Source organism: Taeniopygia guttata, chromosome 7, assembly GCF_048771995.1.
Source record: "Taeniopygia guttata chromosome 7, bTaeGut7.mat, whole genome shotgun sequence".
Lineage (NCBI taxonomy): Eukaryota > Metazoa > Chordata > Aves > Passeriformes > Estrildidae > Taeniopygia > Taeniopygia guttata.
Window position 1 is genome coordinate 20,430,961 of NC_133032.1, and position 12,135 is coordinate 20,443,095.

General features: G+C 44.5%; 1 protein-coding gene across 2 annotated transcripts in view; it reads right to left on the minus strand.

Annotated features, from left to right (window-relative positions):
* Window positions 1-440: 440 nt before the first annotated feature.
* Window positions 441-12,135, minus strand: part of RAPH1 (Ras association (RalGDS/AF-6) and pleckstrin homology domains 1) — an 84,212-nt gene continuing 72,517 nt past the window's right edge. For both annotated transcript variants that reach the window (XM_030277617.4, XM_030277618.4), the window contains one exon: window positions 441-8,290. In XM_030277617.4, the coding sequence (XP_030133477.3) occupies window positions 6,317-8,290 (1,974 nt within the window). In that variant the 3' untranslated portion in view covers window positions 441-6,316. The remainder of the gene's footprint in view (window positions 8,291-12,135) is intronic.

Genomic DNA, 12,135 nt, shown 5'->3' on the forward strand with positions numbered 1-12,135 from the left:
CTTCACATGGGATCCTCTTTAGACCTGTAACTGGTGTGCAGTGCCTGGCTGGTACAGCCAACTCTGACCCAGTGGAAAGAACTGTGCAGAGGAGTAACAGCACTTTCATTGGGAGTGAGCACAGGAATGGCTGACAGCTGTAGGCCATCAGCTGCCTGACCCCTACTGAGAGGAACCACTAAAAACCTGAAAAAAGTGTAGGTCTAAGCTCATGAAAAAGGAAAATTGCAAGACAGAGGATTAAAACGGAGTATTAAATTTAACTACATCTTTATTGAATTGTGCATATTCCATTATATAATGATCTATATTGGGTACTCTATAATGTAGTATTTCTTTTGTCCTCTCTCATGCTTAAAAAAGTATATTTATACATATATTTATATATATTTATAATATGGCAAAGCTCCCCCAACCTGATGCTATCAGTCTAAAAGAGCTTTGATTTTTTTTTTTTTTTTTTTTCTGTTTGGAAAGGGAAGAAGAGGGGAGGCAATCCCATTGAAAGATAAAATGTGCAATTTTCTTTGTAAAGCAGTAAACATGAATGTATTTACAGCACTCAGCACAAGTTTGCTGCACAGACAAATCATCATTGCAATGACACTTCTTACACTTGCATCTCCAGTATTATACAAAATATTCCCAGTGACTGGTAACAATTAGTGTAAGCCATAAACCAAACTGCTGCTCCAGTTCATTTCTGGTCCACTGCAGTCCACTAGGAGGCCTAAGATTTCCAATTACAACTTATGACAAAACATTTAGTTTTTCTCTTAGAAGTACAAGCGCTGTTGTGCTGCACCAAATCAGCCAGCAGGGTGCCATGGGCACAGCTTTGTTTGCTAAACTGTCCTTTGCAAGTGTGTACCCAGGTCCCAGTGCTGGTTAAAGGCAAGGGACACACAACATCTACGAGTGGCACCCTGTTCTCTCACCAGACATGTGCTAGAGATCGGCAGTATGAGACCCCTGGCAAAAAGAGACTGGTGTACACATATCTGCATACCTGGAATTTAGCTCAGAATGCATCTTTGGCATCTTGGGAAAGCTGGAAGAAACTTATTTTCCATTGTAGCCAACGGCTGAATTCGAAAATCTAAAAGACAAGTTGCCTTCAAGCATTTAAATAAGACGGGGTAGTGTCCACAATCTGTTACTGAAGGTCCCTCTCATTCGTTTCTCCAGCACTAGTTCCTGTTCTTCCAAGTCTTCTACCTTCTCTAACTCCCCTTTATCCAAGATCCATCTGCTGAGCAGAGAGCTCACTAAGTCCTTGCCCTACCAAGTGCCTCAGAGCACCAAATGATCATGACCCAAGTCACTCTTCCCCGTGGTTGGTTAGTAGCAATTAGAGTAATGTACACGGTGCTGGATTAGCATGTGTTATTCAACACATTCATTTGCAGTTTAGTGTCTTAAACTTCTCAAAATTAGACCAAGCCTGCGTCACAGTATTACTGAGTGTTGCCCCTGCAACAAAACCTTGGTTTGGTCAGTCTTCATGGGCATTTTTCCATTGAAGGACAGAAAATTCAGAAAGGAAAATTACTCAGCTTAAGACAAACTCAGAATTCCAAACTGAAGTTTAAAACTCCACCAGCATGTGGGAAAAATGTCCAAGAGAAACTATCCCTTGTAGTGTTAAATTCTCTCTGGTCTGGAGTCTGTCCCAGGAGTGCAAGGGAATGAATGCAGAGCTCAACACCAGGTGCCACAAATGGGCCCCAAATTAGTACAACTCACCTGCAGCTGAGGAGTACTTATGACTGAGAATGTAATCTACACCTTAGGAATGCTACAGGAAAATAAACCCAGCAACCAACCAAACTCCCATGTTCTGGCTTCATCCTCACTATCTTCTGCCAGGAATTCAAACTGCTGTTCTGAAGTGCAATTGATTTTAACATGACACTGGGTGCAATAATACTCGTATTAGGAGCCACTTATAATCTTATTTTGAATAAGAAACAAATTTACCTGCGATAGTACCACTGTAGCAGAACAATTTGGTTCTATGCTGTTTTCTGTAAAAAGCAGAAAATTTCTTTTTGCCCTTCTGATGTTGAAATGGCACTTTTGGTTCCTTAAACTGTGGGGGAAAAAAATTAAACTGAGAGGAAAACTAGCCACACTTTATCTTTGAGCTGATATGATTTATCTGGTTGCCTAAGGGCACAGAAAGAAGGAATTAGAAAAGCTTTAAATGTTCAAGCCAAGAACAGTAAATGTTAAAATGCACTTGTTGAAAAAACTGCTTCCTCTCCCCGCAGACCTGAAACCAAATAATGCAGGTACCAGCACTTTGTTTCCCTGATGTGTCACTCACTGTTGCCCTGCAGATAACTGCAGAGTAAGCTCAGGAGAGGAGCTCTTTGGCTTTGAGGTCATCACCAAGTCAGAGCAGTCAGGGGTGGTTTGCTACTCGAGGAAACCACTGTGCAGGGTGAAGCAAGAAACTTCCTCTTCCATGGAAAATAAGAGAATTATTCAGACACTTGTGCCTAACTTCCTCTCCCGGCTACAGGTGTTAAAAGACTAAACAGGACCCCTAGCATAGCCACATGAAACATGTTACCTATGGTTTGTTTAGAACCTGTGGTTTCTTTTGGTTTTAAAGGTAATTTCTCATCTAAGGTTAGTGCTGGTAGAAGAGCCTAGTTTTCCCTTTCAGAGCAACTCCCCAACATGTGAATGATGATGTGTCTGAGAGTAGCTCCCTGCTTTCTACACCTGGGCTGCAGGCACAGACATCTGGCTGGACAGGGCTCTGGTACTCAGAGGTGGATGCTACGCTGCATAGCAGAGGGGAAATAAAGATCCAATGTGGAAGATTAACAAACAGATGAGTCCTCTCAGCTGCCCTTGCAGCAGGGTCCCCTGACACCCTTAACAAGTGGCCAGACTGTGCTCTGCCTCGCGTAACACAACTCCACCCTGCGTATTTTGGGATCAAAGCACTTTTGTGTCTGGAGTCTGAACACTCAGCCTTCACATGCCCATTTTAAAACTGCAAAAAGTATTACCGCCCATGTTTGTAGCAGGAAGCCTCTTCCTGGGTGTCTGAAATCCAACCCCTTAATTTTTTGATTTAATAAATGTTATGCTGCAATTACAAGATGATTGCACATGGGGGGAAACAACTTACTTGCAAAATAAGGTGAAAATATTCACTGTCACAAAACAGTGACAGTTTTCCAGTAAATATACTGGAAAAGCAACTTACAGTGGGGGGTAACGCATAACCTGAAAAGGCAACCAGGTTGTCTGAATCACACTAGCCAAATTTCCATGCTCAGCTGAGAGAAAGCAAGCAGTAGCCACTCACTGATCACTACTGCCTTAGAAAGGAAACTGTAAGTAGAAGGAATACTACTTACACAAAGGGTGCCACCTTTGCTGACATTTATTCTTTTTGCTGCAGACTTAGGAGTTACACAGCTGTCTCCCAGCAAGCTGTGAGCAGCCTGCAGTAGTAAGCATGGACTAATTGCCTAGGGAGAGATACTGGGGAAATAAATGTGGGCACAGGAAAAAGAGAACAAGGGTGAAAGGCCTCTGAAGAAATTGCACTCAAAACACTGATGTGCCAAGTCCAAAGCCCAGAGGTACCCGCACTGAATGAACTAAACTAAAAGGGCTGGAACTGACACACACCAGTGAGGCTGTCTTGGAGCAAAGAAAAGCAGGTGGGGCAAGCAGAATTCCCTGACTGCTCTCACCTGGGAGCACACGTTGCATCAGCCCAGGTGCATCTTGCCAGGAGTAACAAAACGTGCCCACTCCTCCCTCCTGGCTAAGGGCTGAGCAGTTACGGCTGTAGGGAGCACCTTTTGCCCTCTGGTGTGTCTGAGCCCCAGGAGCTGCACACAGGACAAAGCAGCAGGAGGAGCAATGTGAAAATTACAGCACCCATGAACTGCAGTATAGCTTAATAACCCTCAGTCACCAGCTACACTGAGCATGCTTAAAATCAACAATGCAAATGCTTTTAAGGACACTTTGTAAGCACAAAAATAGTAGAAACAAAACTTGGTGAACAATTTGAAAGATACAAAAAAGTGCCTTTCCATAGCAGTGCTTTAAAAATGCACATAATGGTATATACTCTTATTGCTCAAAAAATCTAGTCTGAAATATTAAAACAATTTTCAGAGGTGCTGAAACAGATTTTTAAAAAATCGTATGAAACAGTTCAGCAGAGACAGCACCACTAATTTTTATCTTTTCATGATGCACCTGTTTAAAACTATATAGTTATAGATGTGTAATTTTCCACCTCAAATTAGTAAAACTTTTTTTTCCTATTAATAAAATATTCACAAATACATTTATTTCATTATTTGGACTTTAAAAAAAACTTCATTAAAAAAAGGAATGGGGGACACTGTCACAATATTTTTTAAATCTATTCTCCTGAATTACTTTAATGAGAGATTAGTTTATATTGGTTCTACACCAATGTGAGGATACTGCCACATCAAGCTGCTGTCTTTGTTTTATTCTTTGGGAAAAAGAAAGCATTTAAAGTTTGCTTTTGGAGAAAAAGTAGGCAAACAGTGAAACTATTTGCCCTATGAGCCTATTGACAGTATGTATTGACAATATCCCCGTGCTGACAAGAGAAGCTGTAACAGCTGAAGATGGGGTAGTTACAGTCCAAGTATTTTAGTTGTTTTACAAAGGCTGTTCTCCCACCACCCTGCAAGGAATGTGCAATGATACATAAGACCACTTACACTACCTTATCACAAGGTCTGAATATGTGGGTAAGACTGTACAATCAAGCTACTGTAGCTACTGAAGGAAAAGGACTGTCATGCTTGATGTGATGACTGGCTGTAAATCAGTGACTAACAAAAAACCAAGCAAACCGATACTCTATTTTCTACTCACATGGGCCCTTAGATGAAATTCCTAGCAAATGTTATTGCCTCTTTAAGGTTGTTTCCTTTCCAGTCTTCTTCCTTGACTGCTAGAAGTGCAACTTTGTAATAAACAGGTTAATGCACTGGTCACAGTCTCTGGCAGGTCAAAGAAAAGAGAGAGAATTCAGACTCTGCTTGTCCTGAAATTGCTGCTCCCTTCTCTCTTTCCAGAAGGAAAAGTTTACTGACAATTTCTAATCAATTACAAACAATACTTTCTTCACACATTTCCAGAGCTTGTTTTTGTGAAGACACTACATTTTACCAGGCGAGACTGGACACTGTGCATGCCTGTGTGAGCACACAGCACTTTCTACAGAAACCTACCTGTTCATTCAGAGTAAGAGTTACACAGACAGCTCACGGATCGGCGTGGGTCAGCCTTGGGGGTTGGCAGGATTTTCGATTGCAGGAGTCCTGGCAGCTTTCAGAAGGGGTTAACACAAATATATTCATCTTGAGCCATAGAAACAAATGATTGAGCCTATTATCAGTTAGAATGCATAATGGTTTGGAATAATATATATTTATCCTACTTAACTGCATGGACAAATAAGTTTGAAATAATTTCTATCAGTGTATATTTTTAAACTATTTGAAAGGAGGGGGAGGCTCTTTATAGTATAAATATATTTCACTCCAGCCCACTATATATAAAATCTATTTCTTTCCTCTGAACATACTCATTTTCAGTAGTATTATGACCAGAATGTTTTGGTATGTTGCATCTGTACTTTTCAAGCAATGGACAACGTACAGTTACCAGCCAAACACCTCAGCTTTGTAGAATTTACCCACCACAAACTGCTGAGAAGTTTGTGGGTTTGGGTTTTTTATTTCCTTTCTTTAAAGTGCCCCCTACATCTCCATCTTTATGGTAAGATTTGACCAGTTAGAGTCCGATTCCAGATAATATACTGACTGAAACAATAAATACGGTTCTACAAAAACATTCTGGTTATCTTCTATAATTGCGACGAAATATATCACAATATATTATATACCTACACTTATAATACATGCACAAACATGTCTCACGTGGACAGACACTACAAAAAAATTATCTCCCTCCCCCTCCCCTAAATGCAGAAAAAGTAAGAAAATGGGGGTTTGGTCCAATCCATAAGAAGGGTAAAAGAAACTGAAAGAATGAAGCTAACACCTCTCCACCCACTTTTCCCAATAAAGTATCAACACCCCTAAGCCCCCATCTTTCTTAACCTAGTCATGAAAGGGGAATGTCTTTACATTTAGCTATAGTTGCAGTTTGAGATCACCTCTTTTAATGGGGTTATCATCCACATCCCCACATGCTCTCCATGGGATCGTGGGCTGGCCGATCACAGAGCAGCCCACCAGTCATGGAGAGCACTGGCTCTGGGGACTGACTACCAGTCCCGTGACAGCTTGGTGTTCTGATCCCTTTTGGGCGGTGCCGGGGGCGGCCCCCTTCGTAACGTTGCATAGCCAGATATATGACTGCCCCCAAAGCTGCTGGTCTTCTGCTGGTCAGCCAGCAGCTCCGGCGGGGGTGGAGGCAGGGCCATGTCGTCCATGGTGGCCGTGGGCTCCGTTCTGGACATCCGCGCGGAGGAGAGGGAGCCGTGCCGGGTGATGGATTTCCGCTGCAGCGTCCGGTTGAGGTCTGCCAGGAATCCCGGCTGAACGCTAAGGCTGGACTTGGGTGAGGTGGGCACTTGTGGGCCAGCTGACCCTGGGGGCTCTGCAACCTCCGCCTGTGTCAGTCGGGTGCTGTCGTTCCGCTTGGGGCGTGTGGGCGGTGGGGCTTTTTTCACAGGTGGTTTTGACCACGCCTGTGGCTGGGGATTTACAACAGCAACTTTTGGGGAGGTGCTCCCTGAAAACACAGATGGAATTTCTACTGGAGGGGGAGGAAGATCTATTTCAGGCGGTGGTGGTGGGAAGTCTGAATCGGATGGTGGTGAAGGGAATTCAACCACAGGTTCCTTTCCAGACACACTCTGAGCAGAAGCCTTGGCTGGGATCCCACCTTGTGGAAGGACAATGGGCAGACTCACACCAGAAAGGTTGAGCTTTCCTGGCTTTGGAGGGGCCGGAGGAGGTGATGACTCCTTGGAAGGAGATCCTGACGACTCTGGGGTGTGTGCAAATTTGCTGACAAGGCGGTCCACTGAAGGCCTCTTGGACTCATGGTACTCAGCAGAGCTTGTGGACTTGATGCTGGAGTTGCGTTGAGGTGTTGGAGGTGGTTTCTTCCCTCCAGGGCTTGATGTCTTGGCGGCCTTTTTGACTGGAGACCCTGATTTGTCAGGTGGGGGAGAACCTGCAGAGGAAGCTGGGGAAGGAGGTGGAGGAGGAAACACTAAACTGCTCTCTGGTGGAGGAGGGGGGAAATCTGGTGAAGGAGCAGCAGCAGGCTGCCATTTGGGCTTTGCCTTCACTGCTGGAGGTGACTGTGGAGGAGCCACACTCAGCGGAAGGGGCTTCAGAGGCTGGGGCTCAGTGGCAGGTGGCGTGGGAGGAGGGGGAAACTGGCTGACTATCTGCTTCACCACCGAGGGCACCGGGGACTGAGGGGATGGAGGAGGCTTTACTGAGAAACTCTGCTGCTTTGGGAATGTTGCAGGGGGAATGGGGCCAGGAGGGGCTGGGGGCAGAGGAGGCACCTGGGGAGAAGTGACACTTGGTTGTTTCTTTATTGCAAGGGGCAAGGGTCCGGTCACAGGGGGAGTGATATGTGTGACCCCTGGTGACGCTGCCTTCCCACTAGGCTGAGGGGGCAGAGCTGCCATGACAGGCTTCGGGGGTGCCTGGGGTGGCGGTGGGGCAGGCACGGGAGGAGGCGGTGGTGGCAACGAGGAGGCAGCAGCGGCCTGGCTTATATTTGGTTGAACCTGGTGTATCTTGGGGGGCGGTGGTGGTGGCGTGAACTGTGGCACGGAGGGGGCACAAGGTGCCGGCTTCAGTTGTGCCATGGCCGAGCCCGGGGTGGGGGGCGGCGGTGGGGGCGGGGGCGGCGGCATGACCCCGTTGGGGGGCACCGGGATCTGAGGCTTTGCCGAGGCCGGGGGCGGCGGCGGGGCCTGCTGCGCAGCCGGGGCTTTGGCGAAAGGGCCGCCGTGCTGGGCCGCGTTCTGCAGCCGGGTGATGGTGCTGTACTTGACGAACATGGTGGCGGCCGAGCCCGCGGACGGGGCGGCCTGGCTGGGCAGGGGCGGGGGCGGCGGCGGCGGCGGCGGTGGGGGCGGAGGGGGCGGCGGCGGCGGCGGCGGCAGCGGCGGGGACGGCTGCGATGCCGCGTAGGGCGTCACCGCCTTCGGCTGCGGGGACACCGGGGCTGCCACAGACACGAAGGGCCGACCTGCAGGCTCCACCCGGGCCTATGGGGAAGGGATTTTTAGTGAAAGTGGAAAGGGAGAAAAAGAAGAGAGAGGGAAGGAGGGAGAGAGAGAGAGAGACAAAGAGATTATAAAGTCAAGGTCTAAATGTGCCCAACATTAAAAATTAGGTGGCAGATTACAGCATGCAAGAATTATTAGCAAAACACAGGAGCAAGAGACAATTCCATACACTGACAAGCCTGGACCATGCAAGGGGATGGGCAGGCTGGGAGGGGAGCCGGTAAAAATCAGTGGAGCCCGCTCTGCTCCAAGGGAAGCTGACCGTCAGAGGGAAAATGCACCAGCCTTGTTACTTCTCTGGGACAGGCAGTGGGACCCAGTGAGAATTGCTGGCCTGCTTTGGGCAAACATAGTGACCTAAACAGAGCCACCCCAGAGCACTCCAGGCCATGACAGAGGCAGAGCCAGAGACTCTCTAGACATCTCAGCTCATCATGATTGGAATCAAACCACACACAGTCTCCCAGAGCATGTCAAATCCTTATACCTGTCCATTCAGGCCTTACATTCTTCAGTGTTACAAAATGCAGAAATCCTGAACTGCTCTAAAACACACTAAGAGCAAGCTCTGCACAGGAATAGTCCTGAGATATTTTTCTTTCACATGCTCTACTATCCAAGACTGGCAAGGAAAAAATAGGCAAAAAGAAGAAGAACCAAGTTTTCCTAGAAAATTTACCCAGAAGGAAATATTTAGACATCTGCAAAACAAAGTAAACTTGAGAAAGGAAAGTTACACATGCAACTCATATGTTATACAGAAAAAAAAATAAGGAAAAACAGGGAAAAGCTGACTAATGGAAGGATCAATGGGAAAGCAGCAGGCAGTATTTTAGTCTACTTGTGTTGTGATCAAGTTATTTCTCAAAAACTGTAAGCCTTACATTCCTCTTAAAAATTAAAATGACAATTGCATTACTCAAATTTATAAACACCCTCCTAATACAAAGTGTTTTGACTACAAGCTAAGTTGTGAATTTCACAGTGCACAGCATAGAAACATGCATTAGAAATACACCACCACCATGGTGACTGACCACACTGGATATCTATACCTTATTAGTAGAAACTGTGCAATAAGTAAGCCCAATTATGCTCATCTGCACGGGAAGAGCACATTTACATATTGCTTTGTTCTAAACACAGGTGCACAGTGTCTGTATGTGCAGAATGCCATCAAAAGAATTTGAGTCAGAAGCAATAAACAGTGATTTTATGACAAACATGGGGTGTGCCTCTACCTGTCACATTAGATCTGGAAGGCAAGAATATTAACAGGTCTGGAACTAAATCAAGGTGTTCACATTACAAAACAGAAATCTTGATCTCTTGCAAGTGTTAGTCTGTAAATTACCATTCTCCCAGTCACCCAAGTTAATAATTTTCAATTAGCATCACCTGACCTTAATTGTGCCCTGTATAAGGCACCATGGGTGTGCTGCCCTTAGTTGTGCTGAGCTTCACTTTTGACACCTGAGACAGCAAAAGGCAACAGGAAAAATAAAGCAGCATAAAACAGACAGAGAGGGAGATGAAGGCATAACAGAATAGCTATCCCTGAATGGCAAGACCTTGGGGAATCTTGAATTTGTCCCTTAAAGCAGACACAGTGAGCATGTATTTGGGTATTTGTTGTAGCATACCATTTGAAATAAGGTGTTCAAAATCTAACAAGCAAAATGAGACTTAATGAGCTTCTCACTGCCCAACTACAAACAAATGAATAAAGTATTCTTTGGGCAAAGAGCAATCTTTCAAAATATGAAGCAGCTGGATTATCTGCACTTTGGGAAAAGTTTTTCTTAATCTTAGGTATACTTTAAAGAGGGTGGTGTTTTCCTTATATCCATTGAAGACAGTCATCTTCATAGTGAACAAATTAAACACTCAGGACAGAGAAAAGACAATTGGGCATCTCAGGAGGGGGAGCCCCTCCCATTTCCATAATCAAATTAAATGTCAACATATTCAAAGTATCACAGAAACACATTCTGTGATACTTTGTTTACAAAAGAACATTGAGAGAGATTAATTTGTCCATTTTTGTACTTCTAATTATGTGATGTCCTTCTGTGTATCTTGAGAAATTACTTGTTGCATACTGGCAATTCCTATTTGTAATATGCATCTTCATGACTATCTGGAACTCTAAAAAAATGCTATAAAAACAATAGGACCTCTTTTTATATTAACTGTGCTTTTTTTTTTTTTTAAGCTATTTTTTTCTCGAGAAAACAAACTTTTGCAATTGAACTGTTTGCCATCTCTTTTCCCATGTTTTTGGACTGGTTATCAATTCACATCAAATATGACAGATCTCTAGAAATCTCAGTAGGTTTTTGACTTTAAGAAATTATTGGGAAGTTACTGGCAACTGGTAAATGAGGGCAAAGTGGGCAGAACTCACCCATTATTAATTTGGTGAGGTACTAATACAACACCCTGGCTGGAAAGAGCACCAGTGCCATGTCCCTGCTGAGACACATCATGCTCTGTTCTGCCCTCCCTGCCCAGGGGAAGGAGCCAAGGCTGACAAGGTGGCAGAGAGCTGTTGCACAAGGGGAAGGGACATGCAGGAAAATTCTGCCACTTGGCAGCAACCTGCCCACATGAACTTCTTAAGCCAGCTTTGACACCAAAGCACTGTAGCAAAGCTGCCTCTGAGGTAACTGGAGACAAATCTGACTAAAGCACGTCTCAGCATCACTGGTAACACCTTCCCATGTAAATTACAATTCTTGAACGCTGCTGTTGCCTTTCTTGCCACACTGTTTAACATGTTCCACTGCCGGTCTGATTTCCTAGCTATTCAAGTTCCCTGGGCCAGATTTACACTGTAGTTTCTCTGAAAGTAAATTTGTCACCAATGTACTCAATTGTTTAACACAGCTTCTGTAAGTTTACTCAGTTCATTTCATTTGGATTCTTTGGAAGTTTTAGGGCAATCCATTTACCTGTGTTATGTATAAGGTGAAGAAATACACCTTTTCTTGGATTTGCAGAAAGGAATTCAAATTGATGAAATTTTGATACATGTACATGGATAGCTTTCTTAATGCAGGAAGCATTTCGAATATTTTATTCTTACCATGGCTTGAATCAGGTAGCATAGAAATTCTTGGGGTTTAAATGAGCAATTGCCAGCAGCACTACAGACTTGACAAAGAAAAACAGTAACTCCAAGGTAGTGAACTTCAAACTTTTGCTTAAAATCTCACAAAGTAGCAGCAGGATTTACACTGAACCCAAACCTTGAGGGAACAGTAACATTATCATTCTCACAGCAGTAGTCTTTCACCTCTGTTGGATACCTGCTAGCAAAGGCCCCATCTCATGCAGCTCACTCCTGCAGAAATGATGCATCCTATACCCACACAGAAGCCATCTGCTAATGGACATGCACCATGTGTTGCACTCATGCAATAGAAAACTTGGACCAAAACTTAGCAAACTACATTCCTGGACTGAGTACTATATTATCATTAGAATCAGACAACTTCCAAGCCAGCAGACATTGCAGAAAAGTTATGAATCCCAAAGGATGCAGCCATGTCAGCTTTCACACTGTCATATGCTTTCTCATTTGAAATGGAGATGTGTTATCTTATTTTTAGTTATTTATTTGAAGCACCAGTGCCAGGTGTATTGGCCTGTGGTTTTGGTTTTAAAAAGCTTCTTTCTCTAGCTTGAACCTGGGGTCTGGGGAAGATTCAGAACTAACAGCAGTAATGACAACTTCTCATAGTGCACTTCCACACGTAGGTGCTCAGTTAATGACATCAAGGCTGTTCAGGAACCTGGAGATTCCTTCAAACCTGACAACA